Source organism: Castanea sativa, chromosome 11 (genome assembly GCF_040712315.1).
Source record: "Castanea sativa cultivar Marrone di Chiusa Pesio chromosome 11, ASM4071231v1".
In the NCBI taxonomy this organism is placed as follows: domain Eukaryota; kingdom Viridiplantae; phylum Streptophyta; class Magnoliopsida; order Fagales; family Fagaceae; genus Castanea; species Castanea sativa.
Genome location: NC_134023.1, coordinates 28,154,290 through 28,174,301, shown reverse-complemented (window position 1 = coordinate 28,174,301; position 20,012 = coordinate 28,154,290). Strand labels below are relative to the sequence as shown.

General features: G+C 33.5%; 1 protein-coding gene across 1 annotated transcript; it reads left to right on the top strand.

Annotated features, from left to right (window-relative positions):
* Positions 1-15,914: 15,914 nt before the first annotated feature.
* LOC142616316 (putative wall-associated receptor kinase-like 16) lies at positions 15,915-16,551 on the top strand. The gene is made up of 2 exons (XM_075789193.1): positions 15,915-16,059; positions 16,187-16,551. The coding sequence occupies exons 1-2, from the start codon at positions 15,915-15,917 to the stop codon at positions 16,549-16,551; spliced, it is 510 nt and encodes a 169-aa protein (XP_075645308.1).
* The last annotated feature ends 3,461 nt before the right edge of the window (positions 16,552-20,012 follow it).

The window sequence follows — 20,012 nt, the reverse complement described above, 5'->3', positions numbered from 1 at the left end:
GCTGACGTGGCCAATAAAATAATATTAAAAATGCCACGTCAACTTATAAATTAAAAAAAAATTATTTATTTATTTTAACTAAATAAAAAAATTAAAAACAGATTGTTTAAAAAAGAAATTAAATTAAAAAAATCTTTACATTATGTTCTTCACAGTCAGTGCGTGGACAATATATATATAAACAGAAATGAAAATTGCAATGCGGTAGAAAATGAAAAATGAATAAGGAAAAAAAAGAAAAAAAGAAAGGAGAGACCAAATATCGTGAGTGAAAAGGATGAACCAAAAAACATCGAGAAGGAGAGCACAGAAGAGAAGAGCAGCATAGGTACGCCCAAGTTTCTGACTGCTACTCTCAATGGCCACCAAAGCGAACAATGCTATCCCCATATTTATCAGTAAAACCCCATTGAGCAATGCTCCCAGCCAGAGATCCAATCCACGCGCACCTTATTTGGGTTTTTTTTTTTTCACATTATTACAAAAATCAAATCTTTAATAAATTAATCAAGAAAGAAACCCTAAATAAGTGTTTGGGTGCCGAGAAAAACAATTTACAATTTCAGTCGATGATGGCGTTCATCTCGGCCTCCAAGACGCTCCTCGTCCATCAGAGCCATAACCTCAAATTTCACGTTCATCACCACCATTGTTATGGGTGTGTGTTTCGGTCACTCTTTTCCGCTCAGATCCGACAACGTCCGACGACATTTCAATCTCCTCTGCTCAAATCTGGCGTTGTGGTGGTGGGTTTGCAATTTCTCTTCTCTCTTCCTCTTTGTGGTGGCGCTATGGTGGTGGGTTTTGTAATGGATCGGTTTTGGTTTGGATTGGTGATAGAGAATTTGGTTTTTTGTAGGTGTGTTGGATTTTTGTGCCTTTTGATTTTGAGTGTTTCATGTTGGCATGTTCTTGATTTTGAGGAAGAACTCACGATGACTGGGAAGAACATAATGTAAAGAATTTTTTTTAATTTAATTAATTTAATTTCTTTTTTAAACAATCGGTTTTTAATTTTTTTTATTTAGTTAAAATAAATAAATAATTTTTTTAATTTATAAGCTGATGTGGCATTTTTAATATTATTTTATTGGCCACGTCAGTATTTAATGTGCCAACAATGGACGCCGTTTGCCACATCAGCAATTTCTGTTAAGTGCGTAATGGTAAGGACCAAAATGGAACGCGTTAATTGATTTAGGAACTAAAAGTGGTGAAATGAAAATGTAGGGACCAAAATAGAAATGACCCCAAAATGTAGGGGACTAAAAGTACATTTACGCCTTTATAAAATTTAGAAAGGGTCAGCTTTTTCTTTTTTTTTTTTGGGTTAAGTGAAAGGGCCAAAGTCGTCAACCTAAGAATAGATATTGTTTTCTTAGAATAGGAATCTGGTATGGCAATCGATATGATATATCCCGTAAATCAATACAATGAAATCCATCAAGCACTTCTTAAAGCTTGGTCCCTCTTAGAAAAAATTCATGGCTCTGCTACTGAGCAGAGTGATGTGCAAGATAAAGGCATCCAAATTAAATTCTCTTTCGCATTCTTTTTAGAATATTCCTTGTTTTGGAAATTTGAACATCCAAAGTTGTTGCAAACTTTGTTTTTTTTAGATAAATAGATAGTAGGAAAGGGAGGAGTCGGAGTTTAAGCCTTAGATAGATGACACTATAAAGGATATCATTACCACCGAGCTATCACTTGAATCCAAAATTACCGCAGCTTTAGAGTTTCAACATAAACAACATACAAATTTTACCAAAGTACATGGGAAATGGAAATACATTGCAACCTCCCTCCCCCACCAAAAAAGAAGTAATGAAAGTTGTAGGATCGCGCTGGATTTTGTGTGGGGCTATGGCATCTAATGCTGGTTGTTTCCTCCACCACCCACCGACAGCTATGATACAAGAAGTCATGCCACCATATGTGGTCTACATTTCTTTCTGGTTATGTAATTCATTCATCACCACTTGTAACTTGGGTATGGATATATATTGATAATGAAGATGACTGTTAGAATGTATAGTTTCGTACATATTGAATGCTCTCTCTGATTGATGGAGAAATTGGTTGCCATACCTCCTACTCCGCAAAGTGATTGTGTGGACAAGAAATACTGAATGAACACACTCGTGTGGTTGCATTTAATAGACATAGTATAGTGGTAAAGGGTTACATCAACATTGAAAACCTTATTTTAATTGATTCAGAAATGATAGGCAATCCTTCACAATAGCATAGGAACAATTTAATGTACATCTAATTTAGTTTGTTCGCCTAAATATGAAGGTTCTAGTACCCAATTAGAAAACGCTAAAACAAGTTGTATGTTTTCTTTTCAGTCATTTTTTCCTATATGTTTTAGGCCATAAAAGAGCTATAGCAGAGAATGATCCTTCATGGTAGATTTTACCACGTGTCGCTCAACCACCCCCAAACTCCTATAGATAGAAGCCTTCCTAAGGCATTTCTAGACACCAAGACATCCAAAGCACAAGCAACATAAAAAAAGATTCAGAAGCACTCAGAAGTACCGAAACTCTGCTGAAATCAAGCCCTGAAGCCTCTAGGAACTTCAAGAACTTTAACCTCAAATACGAAGAACATTCGAAGCAGAATCATCGAAACTACATACCTAGATCTTAAAGTTTGCTGAAATCAAGCCCCAAAGCCTTCAAAAACTTCAAGAAACTACACATTGGTGAAGCTCTACAGATTCAAGCCTCCAAAGCCCTAAAGAACTTCCGTCACAAACCTTCGAATACGAAGAACATTCGAAGAGAAATCATCCAAATCATCTTCCTAGATCTCAAAGTTCACTGGAATCAAGTTCAAAAGTCTCTAGAAACCTTAACAAACCACAAATCAACGAAGCTCTACGGATTCAAGCCTCCAAAGCACCAAAGAACTTCCACCGCAAACTTTCAAAGACGAAGAACGCACGAAGAACACACGAAGAACAAGAAGAACGCGAAGAACAAAGAATTTATAACAAGCTTATAGTTAAAGATTCATTGTAATTCTGTTTCAAGAGTCTTCGACTCATCCTTCAACCGAATTGAAGGATATTTGGTGTTCAAGTCAAAATCACATTACCACAATTTCAATCAACAAATCTTTCAAAGAGATCAAATCAAATGATCACTCTTTTGTAATCACAGAGAATTGTACCACACATTCATCAATGCAAATTCGCATTTGTGAAACTATTTTACTTGTTTGATTTATTTCAAACTAGGAATTTAATCGTTCCACAATGGGATCTGCTTGATTATGGTAGCATTTGCATTTCACAAGTTGCTACATGCTCAGAACTTGAAATTTGCTAATGCGTGCAGTTCTCTTTTATTTTATGTATTCCAACTTCCGAAGGACTTGTAATTTTGGATTGTGTGAGGTTTAATAGTTTGAAGGTCTTAATAATTAAATGATGGGGATGCAAATACAGGTAAAAATTAGTCTAGGAACACAAAGCAAATTTTGTTAATTGAAAGACCAAGCAAGATTTTAACAAAAACTAGTAGGTCTATACAAGACCACCGAGATTTAGATCTTTTAGAGTTTTTACGGCACTTTACCAAATAGATTTCTACAAATCTTGATCATTATTGTTATGATTTAAGGGTCTAGATTTTGTCATAACAGCATTCCACTAGTAATTTTCTTAAAATAATAAAATAATGTTGCAAACAAAAGAATTAGATTCTCATGTGACCACCGCGCACCATTGGTGTGGTGATCACTCCATTAGTATAAGTGCTTGTGGGGTGTGGGGGGTAAGGGCCGGGGTTCAGGTCTACAAGCGGAAGCTTTACACACATATACATTTAGATTAAGTTAAAGTAGAAATTCTATCTTGTATAAAATAAAAATAAAAAAAATTAGATTCTCACATCAACCTTTCCAAAGGGGAAAAAAATATATCAACCACCAAACTCCATCTTAGAAAATTTACATTGTTGAAGACTAAAATCTCCAAAAAAAATCCGAGTTAACTTGTTTCAACAAACTTCTCTTTAAGATTTTTATCACACAAGATATATATAAAAGATGAACCCATAATCAAAGAAAGTTTATTTTATCCCAATCAAAGTCACCACTCTTTATCAGATTATTCGGATCCATTGAGATTGTTTTGTTCAGTATAGTAAAAATAAAATTAATAGGAACAAATGTTACAAACCCATCCTCCTGTTTGGTCTTAAAGGTCCGTCCATTTGGGGTGAAAATAGGGAAGATGGAAAATAGAGAAAGGAAAATATGGTGAAAAATGTTGTTTTCCACTGTTCAGTTGGAGAAGAAAAATAGGAAAGAAAGAAAACCCGAGAGAAAGTTTTCTCTCCGGGCCGACATTTTTTTTTCCTCCCAAATCGGGAGGAAAATCTAGGGAAAAAAGTGTTATAGTAGCACTTTTATAAAAAGGCCCTCTTCCCACCTTTTTTTTTTTTTTTTCAACATTCTCTTGTCTCTTTTTTTTTTTTTTTTTTCAACGTGACCTGATTTTGTAACCACCTTTTTGCTGGTTACAAAATCCTTTGCCCAATTAAATTTATATGTACACTATTATAATTATTACATTATAATAATAATAATAATAATAATAATTTTTATATATGATGTGATAAATTTTATATTATGTAATGAGTACAAATAAATCTATTTCTTACATATTATGTAACAAGGGTATAATAGTCAATTTATATAAATTACATTTTTCATCATTCCCTTTTTCTCTCCAACAAAACAAAAGAGTTTTCCACCCTCCTACTTTTCCACCACTCCAACTGAACACACAAGAGGAAAAACTCAATATTTTCCATCCTCCCACTTTTCTACTCCTCTAACCGAACGAACCCTAAAAGAACAAACGAAATTTAATGTGGTAGGTTGATTTCATTTTCCAAAACCAGAAAATCTTAAAATGAGAAACAAGCAGCTAAGTTTAAAAGAAATCAAAAGAAAAGGTTTTCAAAATCAAAAAAAATCAACAAAAAAAAAAAGGAAGAAGAAGAAGAAGAAAGAATCTAGAATTTATGGGGAAATAGATTACAGTTGACATTAAAAATTGGAACTTTTTAAGTGAGGGGTTAAGCATGAAGCACATATGCAAGTTGCCGAAGAAAAAAAAAATCGTCTATAATTTGTTGGAGGTGGAAACCAAATTGGCAAATTGGCAGATCTATATGGGGAGGGAAGGGGGTGATTTTTTTTTCCCCTTCTGCAAACGCTGTAGTTAATGATATTAGTATTGGTTCATGAGTTTTTTGTTTTGTTTGCAATATTATTTTAAGAGTATTTTTAGTGAAATGTTAACATAGCAAAATTTGAACCCTTAAATTATAAAAGAGTGGTCAAGATTTAAAAAAAATTATTTGGTAAAACTCTAAAAGATCTAAATCCAAAACCACCACCACCCCCCCCCCCCCCCCCCGAATTGTGTATGTAGGACTTGGTGGAAAAGACGGAACTTTTTTTTTTTTGAGAAAAGGTTGGAACTTATGAAAATGCCTTTAGAGTAGTTGAAAAGAAAATATCTAACGGCGGACAAAGTTTTTTTTTTCTCTCTCTCTCTCTCTAAGTAATGGTGGACAAGTATCACATTAAACATGGGAAGCGAACCAACTCAATGTTGACTTTTCATAACAAAATGATTATTTCTACTTCTTAAAGCAACAAAACTTTTAATTTCTGGTAAAACTGTAATATTGATTCAAACGCCAAAACCTTCCCTACAAAATTCTACATTTTCTTGAAAATCACAAAACCTATTATTACAACTGTCAATAGTATATTGTAATAACATTACCCGCTATATATGCTTGAAGAATATTCCCAACACAAAGCTCTCTATAAATACTAAAAGAGAGGCCAGACCAGTTTGCCATAACAACTACTAGTAAAAAGCAAAACTCTCTCTCTCTCTCTCTCTCTCTCTCTCTCTCTCTATATATATATATATATATATATATATATATATATATATATATATAGTGATTTTAGAAACATGAGTGTAGGAATGGAGTCAATGAGTAGTAGACCCTACTCTCAAAACGGAGGAGAGCAACACACGACGAGGGATTGGTGTGGGCACTTTCAGATGCCACTGCACTATCCTAGGTACACTCAAGCTGACTATGAGACCATGCCGGAGTGGAAGCTTGATTGTTTGCTTAGAGAGTATGGGCTACCAATCATTGGAGATGTTGACCATAAGAGAAAGTTTGCCATGGGATCCTTCTTGTGGTCTCATTAGAATTTTTCATTTTTAGGGGTTGTGACTGATGACTTGTTATCTACCTTTGATTTTTTTTTTTTTTCTTTTGTCTTCTGTGATGTACATTATTACATTAGACAAAGATTGAATTTCTGGGGAAGTAGCAAACGCATACATGAAAATAGCAATCTTTAATCCACAAGTAATATTGTGTCCTATGTTTTGGTCTGTACCAGCTAGTAGTCTAGTGGGAATGTCTTGGGGTTTGATGTGGGAATTTTGATATTACTTATGTATGAACTATGAAGAGTTTGATAATAGTGATATTTGATGATTTATCCCAATTTTTCAGTTAGAACTAATATGGATATTGTTGTAGGTATTTTGCAATTGGAGTGGAACTTTTTTTGTGCCTATACCAATAATGTAGAATGATAGGAAAGAGAAGGTGATGAAGGGAGTCGCGTAATTGTATTATTATGATTATTATAGTTACTATCCATAATCTCCCTTTGGGGCTACCACTTATCTGGCTCAGTGAAAGCAGATTGCATTGAAAGCTACTGAATTGAAACTGGTGGTGGTTAGTAATTTGGTAAGACGGAAGTAGAGTGTAGCCTTTATGGTGGAAGATTGGTAAAGCCCACATTTCTTTCGTTTTTTTATCTTTCTTCTTTTCTTGTGGTTGGTTTTAATTTTTTTTTCTTTCAAGTGTTTTTTATTTGCAGAACATCCAATGACTTGGTTGATCATGAAATGAAAGCAACAAAACCAAAACCAAAAAAAAATACAAAAACAAAACAAAACAAAAAAATATATACAACAAAGGTAGTATGATCAATGTTTTGAATTTTGTTCCGCTCTAGTAAGAACCGACAGAAAATCTTGTATTGGTATGCAAACTAAAATGAGAAATCCCCTTATTCCACATCAAATAGAATTCAGGTCCATTCCGAATCATTTTGGGTGTGCATTTTGGGCTTTTTTGTTTCCCTCAAAAGCAAAACCACTACCTTCAAACATTTGATCTTAACACAAGAGATGGGGAAAAAAGAGAACAAGATGAAGCAAAGTTGGTGTGAGATAAAAACAAAAAAACAAAAAAAACATATGAAGATATTAGTAAGAGAAGAGAAGACTGAGAGAGCATAGAGCCACTGACAGACACACAGTGGAAATGCAAAAATTCTAGGATGTGATTTCATGTAAAAATGATAAACAATTAGTTATAGTCTACCACATAAAATAGTCATGGAAAAGAGTGATAAAAGCTCTTAGAATAAGTCTTGAAAATGAGATGTGAAGAAAGAGTAGTCAAGGATTAGGTGATATGAGGAAATAAATTGAGTAGTTCACATGGGTGGGTTTGGGAAATGGAAAAAGAAAGTGGAAAGAAACTTCTTGGAAGGTTCTCGTATACAAGTACCCTAGGGTTTTTTTCCCCTTAAAAACCATAAGTAATTGCTTTTTTATAACAATCTACTCACTTTATTTGACATTTTTCAAAAGAAAACTGTGGCGGGACAAGATATGGCTAAGTTAGATTTCGACCACACACAATTAATTTATAGAGATGGGATGTCAATCAACCTTAGTTACCCCTTTTTTAACAAGTTAATAGAGTGGTATTGGAATGTGTGCTTGGTATATATGTGTTGAGGACCAAAATTTGACAAGAAAACCCATTCTATGAAAAATAAGGAAAGACCATGAGCCTTAACAAAAAAGGGTCAAATTCATGAAGTTAAGAAACACCATAAAGGCCCAAAGTCCATAATAATAATAATAAGACCTAGACTTGGTCAAGCTAGAGGACATGTTGCAAGAAGAGGGATCTCGGTCAGGCTAGAAGACATGCAACAAGAAGAATCAACATCAAGGCCCTAAGACCTTGATGTGTCCTTTTGAAGCTTTGAGAAGAGGACCTTGGCTAACACATGGGAAAGCCAAGGTGTAGGTTTAGATTTTCAGCAAAAGCCATTAAAAAAGCAATAAAATTAGGTATTATCTTTGTAGCCCATGAGATCTCGAGTTAGTAACAAGGGAGAAGTGGTTTGGGTGGTAAGAGAGTGATTTTTGGTGAAAGGAAGATCCCGAAGATTTCCCTTGGTTCATATATTTGCTTGGAATGCATGAATCAATATTCCCCCATGTGCATGACACATCCCCACAATTTCCTCTAAATTGTGTCATTTTCAATTAAAGTTGTCATCCATTGCATTGAGCAGCCTGCCCACTCCTTTGACTTTCCAAAAAGAAATCTTCCATTTATAGTTAAAGCAAAATGCCCATTTTGAGTTATAATTGCTTAATTAAGCTAAATCTCTACCCAATGTACTTTTCCAGGTTCTAGAGGACATGGTTTTACCTAGCAAACCAAGGACGTCCTCACCTGGGGTACCAGACCATGTCTACTATAAAAGGAACACTAAAGAATAGAGGAAAAAGTGGGGATTCAAATGCGAGGAAAGGGGGGAGAGTTCAAAGGTTCAAAAAGATAATTCTTAGAGCTTTAAGAGCCCAGTAAGAAAGAGATGAGAGGAAATGAACAAAATAAGAAAGCCAAAGAGGAGGAATTGGTCCCATGTCCTTGAAATCATTCAAAATATCATTTAGCCTCCAAATAAATATATGACAAAACACCCACACATCAAATATTACTCTCTCCCACAAAAATCCTCCTCACTTGACTATCTTAGAAGGTAGTGCCCAAGCAAAGCTACTTGGACTTGAGTTCCAAATCCCACAAGTCTTGTGCAAAAGCACTAAGTCTGTGAGAATTGGAGTCAAAATCCTTATGGCTGACTCATTATTATGAAATTTATTTATATATGTATATGTATATGTATTAGAATGTATATCCTAATATGAGGAACTAACTATTATTTGAAGATATGTGTATTGTATTGTTGTTCTTGTGCAGGACCTATAGAGGTAAAGGGAAAGGACAAAACTACATTGCATAATAAGCATGTAGAAAGATCCTATAGTTCAAGGAACTAGAGATTTTGGGTTCCATGGATTACAGACCTAGTACCCGTAGGAGCCACAACATCGCGTTCAGGGTACCACGACATCACGTTCGGGGTACCATAACATCACACTCGAGGAACCAAGTGAAGGAACTCTTTTAAATGTTCACAAAATAAAAGATAAGTCTTAAATATTTTATTTCAATCTCCTTCTCATTGTGAATATTACGAATAATTATTTTACTTATTTCGTAAGAGTAAATGGTCATTTTATGACACTAAAACACTTATAATGATATTTTATTGCTTATGAGGAAATCGCATTTTTACCTTAAAGAACTTTATGTGACTTGCGCACAAACCGGTTCATATAATGACCCCAATAGGCCGCGGAGAACTGGACCCAGTCCAACCATCCATCCTTGGAGGCCCATGATCCCTTGTCATCAATGGACTTGGATACTTTCCAAAAAAGGAACCCACATTAAAAGGCGACTCCACTGGGGACTAGGAAAAATGAGAGGAAAGAAGGAGTCCCTTTGCAAGCATGGCTCTAAAGCTAGGAAACATCAAGAGAAACGAAAGTTTCTCTTAGTGCATTCAACGTCAAGATCCCGAAAGCGCAAGTTCCTCCAAAGAACGTCCCACCAAGGGACTATATATGGAATTTTAGGGAACTTTCCAACACAAGATAATTTTTATGCATTATTATTTTCTCCATTTTATATTTTGAACATAATGGATCATTGCCCTACCTTAAATAAAATAAAAAATAAAAAATAAAGGTAAAAGGGGTCATGTAATAATATTTAAACAATCATTATATTGTCTCCTTGCTTTAAAAAAAATGGAGAAGTGAGCAAATAAAAAAAATTGATGAAATGAAGATTGTACTACATAGTAAAGCAATTGCCTCACATTTGGGGGCTAATGTATTTTCTTTAAAAAAATTCATAATATTGTTTCATTTCTTTTAGAAATTAAAAAAAAAGAAAAAAAAAAGAGAAGTAAGCGAATCAAAGAGGCTTGATGAAATGTAAATTACATAGCAAAGAAATTGCCTCACATTCAAAGAGGATTGCTTATAGTCCTTTTCAAATCCTTTCGCATTGGCATTCTTCATGAACTTCTTAAATTGCCTAGTGATGTAGGATTTCATCTTAGAATTTTCGTCATCTAAAGACTCATCTGTCTCATTACTCTTGGCCTTCAGTGCCATGCTCTTGCCTTTGCTTCCTTTCCCAAGTCTAGTCAAACCCAATTCATAGGTTTGCAAGTTGTCAATCAGCACCATCAAAGGAATAGAGTCAATGTTTTTTGATTCTTCAATTGCTATAATCTTGTCATGAAATCTCTCAGGAAGATATCTGAGCACCTTTCTCATAACCTTGGGTGCGGGAATAGTTTCCCCAAGATTAAAGGTTGAGTTAACTATGTCCTTGAGTTTGACATAGAACTCATCAAACAACTCATCCTCCTCCATCTTTATCTTCTCAAAACTAGTAGTGAGCCTTTGGAGCTATGAATTCTTAACAACCTTAGTCCCTTCATAGATTATCTGTAGGATAGTCCATGCTTCCTTCACAGTATTAGTAAAGGATATCTTTTTGAATTCCTCATTGGTGACCACACTAAAAATGGCATTCAATGCTCCACTGTTGAAGTTTTCTACATTGATCTTTGCATCATTCCAATCAGCCAACACTTTCTTTGGCTTAGTCCAGCCAATCTCCACAGCTTGCAACACCTTTTCATCTAAAAACTGCAAGAAATCTCTCATGCGTACTTTCCAATATGCATAGTTAGTATCATCAAATAAATGAGGTATAATAAGATATTGTCCTTTATCCATAACAAACAGGGGTCAATGGATCATACAGTAAAGATTAACCCTAAACAACAGAGTGTGCCCGCTCTAATACCACTTGTTAGGCCAAAAATGTATTGACCCCTTTGGAAAATTAATTAATTAATTAAGTCAATTTAACATGCAATAGCGTGGTAGCACAAACAAATCACCAATTAAACTAAATGCAATGGAAAATAAATTTGACACGGTGATTTGTTTACGAATGGGGAAAGCCTCCAAGACAAAATCCCACGGGATGAATTTAAGATCACCACTCCCGAGAATTCACTATTATCAAAACAAGCGGTTACAAGTAAAAAGAATCCCAATACCTAATACTAACCTACAATTGAACCCTTACCCTAATACTCAATTGGACTTGTATTGTAACGACAATCTCTCCGTTCAATGCACGAATCACAATACCTGACTAACCAATGATGCACAAATCCCATTACGTGACTAACACACCAACTTAAAGAAGATGTTGGCTGCAAAGTTATTTAGTTCATCAACATGAAGATCAAAAAGCTCCTTGGTCACAAAAGCCTTGTCGCAAAGACGCAGTAGCTTCTACAAAGAGAATGATGAACTAGAGCAATTTCTGTCTCCGGTCGTAATATGCGTGTAACATCAAGTGCAACAACATTTTCATCCTTTGTGATGGCTCCTAAAACAATCCTTATATATGTCTATGGTTGTGAGAAAAGAAACCCTACACAATTACTCAAGGATATGCGTGTAATCAAATCTGAAAAGTCTGATTTCGTAATTCTTGACAAATACAGCTTGTGTCGAGCTTCAACATTAAATCTCGATAGATATGCTTCTGTTGAGACATCTGTCGAGCTTTAATGAACAACACATCTTCACTTGTTTCTTGGACAAATTTACGTCGCTTTAACACTTGACTTGAACTAGATGTTTCTTGAAGTCTTAAACCATCCTAAATCTACTCAATTACAAGTAAAGTGCGTTTTGTCAAAGGATTAGCCAATTACATCAAATATGTCCCTAACATCTCATCCATTTCCATATTCTTAGATGACCTTAAACCCCCATGTACGTGAAGCATGTCACAAAGTTTTCTAAATGCTCTCCTATCCATATTGTTTATGGATGTTGTATCATCCATCCAAACCATTTGATTCATATTCACAACTCTCACATTTGCTCTCTCTAATATTGGTCACCCCAACCTCCAATTCTTCCAACCCTCCTATTCCTAGAAAGTATCACTATTGCACACATGTGCACTAACATCATCCACATTTGACTTAGTAAATCTAATTGATGTAGCAACACAACTAAAATTTTCTTTTTGATGATTCCTTGGTGGTTGAGTCATCACAATCATACACAAGAAATAAAAACTTGACATTTAAGAAAATTACAAATTATTAAAAAAAATTGCCACTAGACTAGCTACCAGTGTGACATATAGCTATGTAACTAATATAATGGAAGAAAACTACTTGGGATACTTGCTAATAAATTCTTATTAGCTAAAAAAATCTATTGTTTTTAATCTGAGATTAGTTCTTGCCGGTAAATGACCAGTGCAAAAAGAGTAAAATGAATTTCCTCCATTATATATTCTCACAATAATATCAAACCAATGAATCAAGGCTGGAAAAAAAAAAAAGCATATAGCCATATACTGTGTTTACGATTGGTTGGTTACACACCCTGTGTATTCCAAATAGTCCTTATGCAGGCAAATCATTATGTAGACAAATCTTTATGCAGGCAAATATAACAATTAGTGGTCAAATACAACACCAAAGATAGCTTCTTTTAATTTGATCAAAAGGAAAATATACACATAGTACGCTAACAACAACAAGAACACAACGGTGATAAACAACTAAATGCACTCCTCTGCTGCATTGAGATTGATACTTCCCTCTGATGCATTGAGATTGATGACAAACAACTAAATGAGTTTCCTCAGTTTCTTATTTTCATTCTCATATCCTTGGAAATCAGGGTCATGGCATATAGTGGTGACTTTAAGGGCCTCAGGGAGTTTGCAGTGGCACAATGAACCAAAAACCCAAAAAATTTCATACCCATAAAATCGTAGCAACCCATAAAATCCATACCCATCCTTACTCAACAATCTCCTTACCACCACCAGAAAATCTAAATGAGCTCAAGCTCTCCCAAACCTTGGTCACCGATGAGGGAGAAAAGAAGCAAGAGAGAACAAACACAAGAACAGAGAGAGACTTGGCTTGCTTAGAGTAGAGAGCAAAGTAAAACTAAAACCAAAATATTAATAGAACATTAAATACACAGCTATATGCACTGTAGTTAATGTGTATATTTACACACCTTTTCACTTTCTTATGGGGTTAGTTTTTGGCTAAATTGTGTAAATTTTGCATCTTTTTCTATAATGCATAGACAAATGTGAGTGTTCTAAGACCTTCCAATATGTTTCAAAATCAAAAGGCGCGCATACAAATATGATGGGTTATTAAAAATTAAAAATCTACATATTCCGTATCATTGTATAACAAACATCACAAGCACTAAATAGGATACAAATTATTGAATCTTGAAACAAAGCCATTAAGCTAAAAATAAAAAACTAGATGAAGCCACCAATCCAAATCTATATTTCTAGCAACTAAACAAAATCAAGATCTGAGATATGAATAGATGCGTTAACAAATTTCCATGAAAATAAATCCATCAATAATTTGTTGAGCAATACACACACAACTGTAAAAGTGAGTACCTAGCAATAATGGAGGGTCCCCTTCAACAAAAAAAAAAATTCCACATGTGAAACCTAAATAGAACTTTGTTTATCAACAAAGTTGTCTATCCTGTTTATGTTGTTTTGGCGGGAAAAGATATTGATGATTTGTTATATACTTTATCTTAATTGCTTAAATGATAAGGAAAAGAGGTTGAAATTGTCAATTTATAAAATAAAAAAATAATACAATTTCTTTTAAGCTTAGAAATCTAAATACCCACCTGTTTTAAAGGAAATCCACATTCTTACTAAAAGAGACTTAAAGGGGAATCTAGATTCCCCTAGTATTTGATTCCTTAACGTGATTTGCAACCAAATATGAGAATCTTTAAATATTTTCGGGAATTCTAAAACATTACCCTGGACCAAACGCCACATTAAGGTTTTTTAAGCCCTACAAAGGTCAAGAGCTTTAGTTTTTTTTGTTTTGGTCTAAGGGCTTATTTATATAATGGTGAACATGTTTATATGAAAAAACCTAACATTAAACAAGAAACCTTAACCCTAGTAGGCCAAATTGATATTTGAAAAATAATATTAAGAAATAAATAAATAATTGGGCAATTGAATGCCCTATGCAAGTCGATCAAATGATTAATTTCTTAAAATAATTTTGCCTATACCTCAAATCCTTCTTGTTTGAAATACTAAATAGATTGATTAAATATCCAATGGAGTTTTTCACTTGAAGCAAGAGAGATCGATCAACCATATGGACTTTCTCTTGAGTGAAGCTCGGAGAGAGCCTATTGAACAAAATAAGAGAAAAACGCATTTTTAAAAGTCTGTTAAAAAGATTGGGTAGGGAATTTAAAACTTGTTTTATACAAGATGTGGGACCAAAGCCCCAACGGGCCAACCCAACTAATCTATATCTATATATATCTAAAATCTTAAGCATAACATTTATTGTTGCTATGCTTCAGTTGAACCACATCGTCGTCCACATCATTATCCTGTTTCTTTCTAATTTTTTTTATAATATATTTTTAACATTTACTCATTATTTTAAATATTTATACTTTCTCCCTCCCTTACCTTTTCATCTCCCCACTACCTTTTACTTTAATATCACTCTTCATCTTTCCCTTCATCTTCCTTTATTTTGTCTCTTCTTATTCACACCCTTTTATTATAAATTTGACATTCTTTCTTTCATTCTTTGCATAATTTTCCCTCACAAAGAAGGTTATCTCTCTATTTCTCTCTCAATTTTTTTTGTTGATTATTTATTTTTCTTGCATCTCTGTTTTAGTATAATTGGGGTTTGTCATGAAATATCAAATCTCAACTTATATTCAAAGTATGACCAAAACTGTAACTTTACTTTCTGGTATTAGCAGCAACAACATTGCTAATTGCTTCGATTACGAATTCTAGGCGAACATTGGTAAGATTTTGATTACACTGTGGTGAGCATTTGGTCTAACTTTGGTAGCCTTTCTATAAAGGTACTTGAAAATTTTCTCTTAATTACATATTTGAATTTGCTCCACTATCTGCTTAAAATGGATTTTGGCCATTTGCTTATCATCATGTACATAGATTATTGTTGACTCATTTCATCCACACCCTTTTCAGCGCAAAATATATCATAATTATCAGAGATTAGTTCACTTTTATTTTTTGTACGTAATTTTAATTAAAGATAGATGTGCTTTAACTACATATGAAGTGATATCCACTTTTTTAACAACTTTGTGGGCAGAGAAGAGTATCACTGTATCAGGATAGAGAAAGCAAGGCAGTTATTTGAGGCCAAAGAAGAATACTTCATCCGCAATGGACCAATGTTACTAGAAAAACAAATTACCTACAACCGAGGTAGAGATATAGAGCCAATCAAGATTTTCTCTGCCAAGGACATCCAACAGGCTACTAATAACTTCAATCCTAATCTAATCCTCGGCGTTGAAATTGCAACAGTCTACAAAGGAACACTAGATGAACGGGAAGTAGCTATTAAAGTCAAAGGTCCTCCAACACATTGGCCCTTTGAGATGATAGTAGATTTCTTCTTAAACCAAGTCACAATAAAACAATTGATCGGCCACAAGAACGTTATGAGACTATGGTTTCTGCCTTGAAACCGAAATTCCCATGTTGGTTTTTGAGCTCATCTCCAATGGCACCCTCTTTGATCATCTCCATGGTCAATGCAATGAGATTCCTTGCCGAATCTCATGGCCTGACCATGTAAGAATAGCCACTAAGATATCCTATGCTCTTTGTTACATAGACTATGGTATGCCAAGGCCAATAGTCTATTTGAATGTCAAATCATCAAATATATTTTGGATGAGTCTTGGACTGCCAAACTATCAAATTTTGGTTTTTTTGGTTTCAATTGCACTGGAGAAGACTTTTTCAAGGTAATTCCATTGATGGAACCATTGGATACATATACCCAGTATATCTAGAGACACTACGTGTCACAGAAAAGTGTGATGTTTATGGTTTTGGGGTTGAATTGGTGGAAGTCTTAACAGGTCATCATCCCATAGAAATGTTCCCAGGGCATAAAAATTTGGTAGATTGCTTTGTTTTGTCAATGGAAGAGAATTGCATATTGCAAATTGTTGATGATGTGGTGCTAAGTCAAGGAAGCAATGAAGATATTCAAGCATTCATTGAGCTTGCATTGAGATGCATCAAGAAGAAGGGAGATGAGAGGCCGACCATGAGAGAAGTAACACTAGAGCTTAGGCGGAGACAACATCTCATATGGTCAAAATAAAATAATGAAACTGGTTCAGCTCAAACACCCTTAAAGTCATGCAACTGAATTGTCATTGTTGGCATTAGAAGCCCATTTTATTGTCTACTAAGCTTGTAAAATAAACTTTACCAGTGGCTGATCAAATTGCAGAATATGATACTTGAGGATAATTTGCTTGGCACATTATAATTCATTGTAGTATGATCTCCCTAATGCATTATTGTCAATGACTGAATTGTCTCTGGCAATAATTTCATTGGCATGTGGTCCAATTCTAGCTCAAATGCCCACGCCACTTATTTGTACTCAATATTGTGTATATAAACACCTTTGTGTAACACATCAAATCAATAGAGTGTAGCAAATAACATAGATCATGTTAATTTCTTTTTCTTAATCCTGTTTGTTTTTTATCTTTATTTTTTTCAAATAGTATAAGAGCCTATCAATCTATGGTAGGCCATTTACTGGTCTATGCCTCAATTAAAGCCTTCCTTTTAAAATTAGAGTTTCTTTTGCCACCAAATTCATAATAAACATGAACTAATCAAATCCCCAATAAGCACCCTTTTTTATGTGTCAAAAGAACATTACTATTCACTCTATCTTGTGCAAATTCCATAGCAAGTATCTTTGTCACCTTTCAAAGGTTCTTCATTTCAAATTTTGAAGTCAACTGGTCACCTCATCCAATTAGATGTTCAAGCTTTTAATTAGGTTTCTTAATTTGATAAGTGGAACTTCAATTTGACAAAAAATCATTAAGAACATCAATAGCACAAAATTTGGCCTAAGTCCTAATCTTAACAATTTTAATTCTTTGATTTATCCCAAATCTTGACATTTTCTCCCAATTGGTGTTACCAAACCCTAAATAAATATCTCAATTACTTATTATTTTATCCAATTTGGTTACATCCTAACCGGATTGAAAAACCATAATTTTAATAATAAGCCTAATACCTTACTAAATCTTTTGTTAAATCCTACGGTGAAACCTTGCGAAAATTAGTAGTTTAAATATTTAATTGGGACCCTTAATTACGGAAAATTATTAGGTACTCCCGGAATACTATAAGTGCGTACTCCCTCCTCTCACATGAATGGTGGGTCCCACTAATTCATGGTGGGACCCACCATTCATGTGAGAGGAGGGAGTACGCATTTATGGTACTCTGGGAATACACAATAATTTTCTCTTAATTACATTATTGAGCAATCAATTTGATGAATTGATAGACACAAAATTCCCAATTTGTCTATATCTATACATATTTAAAAGCTAAAACGTACTATTCATTGTTACTACGCTCCTGTTAAGCCACATTAGAGGTCACACTAGCTTCTTCTTTTTTTTCCTTCCTTTTGCAATTAGCATTTTCCCATTAATTACACCATCACATTATATATATATATATATATATATATATATATATATATATTACTCTCTCTCTCAATTAATGTTTCCCTGAATTTTTTCTTTCCCATAAATTCAATTGACCCTTAATTCAAACTTCCTTCAACTCTATGACTCTCCCTCTCCCCGATCAAGCAGTTTTGAAAACCATTCAATTTCCACCCTATTATAATTTTTTTTAACATAAATTCAATTCACCTTTAATTCAAACTTCCTTCAACTCTCTAATGAAGCAGTTATGAAAACCGTTTAGTTGCTATTATAATTTTTTTTAAACTATTGATTTGTTGCCTATATATATTTGCAATTGTTCTACCCCACTATTGCAAATATATATAGTGGCAGTGATAGTTTTCCCTAAATCATTATCACTAAGAAATTTAAACGTTTTGGCATATGTCAATTTCCAATGACCATTAAAACTCCAACGAGAAGTGGTGCATTTTGCACTAAATCTATGTATGCTACTTATCACAGGATAATAAGGTGGGTGATAGAAGAAGAAAATAAATTTAAGAGAAGGCAAAAAGGTTCAATCGGTAATGACTCTTATACACTTGGATATCCAATACTAATGTTGATTTCTCTTTTAATTTTATCACTATCGATCAAATTGAGTTCCTTTTATGATAAACATGATAAGCATTGACACTTTAGGAATTGTTGCACTATAGGAACTACCAAAAAAAAAAAAAAAAAGTTTTCTTAAGGAATAGAAGTAGGGAATCACCTTGCATTTTAGGATTTGTGATCTTTTTCAGTTTATTTAGTACCTAACCTATTCCTTATTTCTTTTTTTCTTTTGTTGTTTCCAATTAGCTATGGCCTATCCGAGGTAGCAAGTGATTGACAAGTTGAAGTTCGCCAAATTTGTAGATAATTTATTTCTTTCATTTTTTTTTCTATTTGGTTATAAAATTTTGAGATATGATTTTTGTGTTTTGGATATTAAGGAGGGAAAATTTGGATTTTTATGAGATTTTATTTACTTATTTATTTTTAAACTGTTGAATCATGGTTTTGTTGGTAATTGGGTTTCGGTTATAAAAGAGTTTGTATACATTTTTTCTGTTTGATATGAGGGTGAGAAAATTTGGTTATGTATCAGGGCCGGCTCAAGGTATTGTGGGGCCTAAGGTGACAATTTTAAGTGAGATCTATTCTTATACTTTGAATATTAATAAAATATTTATTTAACTTTTGGTTTTTTTTCATTTAAAATCTATTTTTTTAGAAAAAAAATTACAAATTAAAACAAAGCCATCGCATTACTCAATGACTATACAACTAAAATAAAAATTATTTATTGAATGAAGTAACTTTTTTTTTAGAGATAATTACAACATGCTGCTAACTCCGCATGTTGTAACTAAATATGATTGAAAAGTTTAATAAAGTTATATATTTGATATTTCTAAATAGAATTTGAGTCTAAGTTTATTTACTTGTGTAAGATTAATGAATTCTTTTAACATTTATATGTGAGAGATTAAATGATTGACCCATCCAATGAAAATATTTTTCTTTAATTGGTTTTTCTTTGATAAAAAACTAATTTTTATTTATTGGCGAATATTTAGGAATTAATTAATACTTCTATTGATACAAGAATATCTCTATTGGTAAAAATTTAGGGGCCTATTTTTCATTGGGGGCCTTAGGCGGTTGCCTATTTGGCTCAATGGTTGAGCCGGCACTGTTATGTATATATATATTCTTTTTAGGTTTTGAATCATATGTTTGCAGGTTTGATTTGGGAAAAAGTTCACATTTTTGTGTTTTTTTTTTTAATTATAAAATTTTGAGATACCTTTTCTCTATTTTAGGTATTAAAGGTAACCTTTTCTTTCTCCAAAAATATGGATTTATTGTATTTAGGTCTTGAAAGTAGTTGTTTCATTTTTTATTTGTGGCTTATCCATTTCTTATATACGTTTTCTATGCTTTTGATATTAGAGAGAGAAAGTTTGGATATTAAGAAAATTTGTCAAATTTCTAACATAGCTTATGTACAAAATTATGTCAATTAATATCATATCAGAAATAATATTTTTATGCTTCA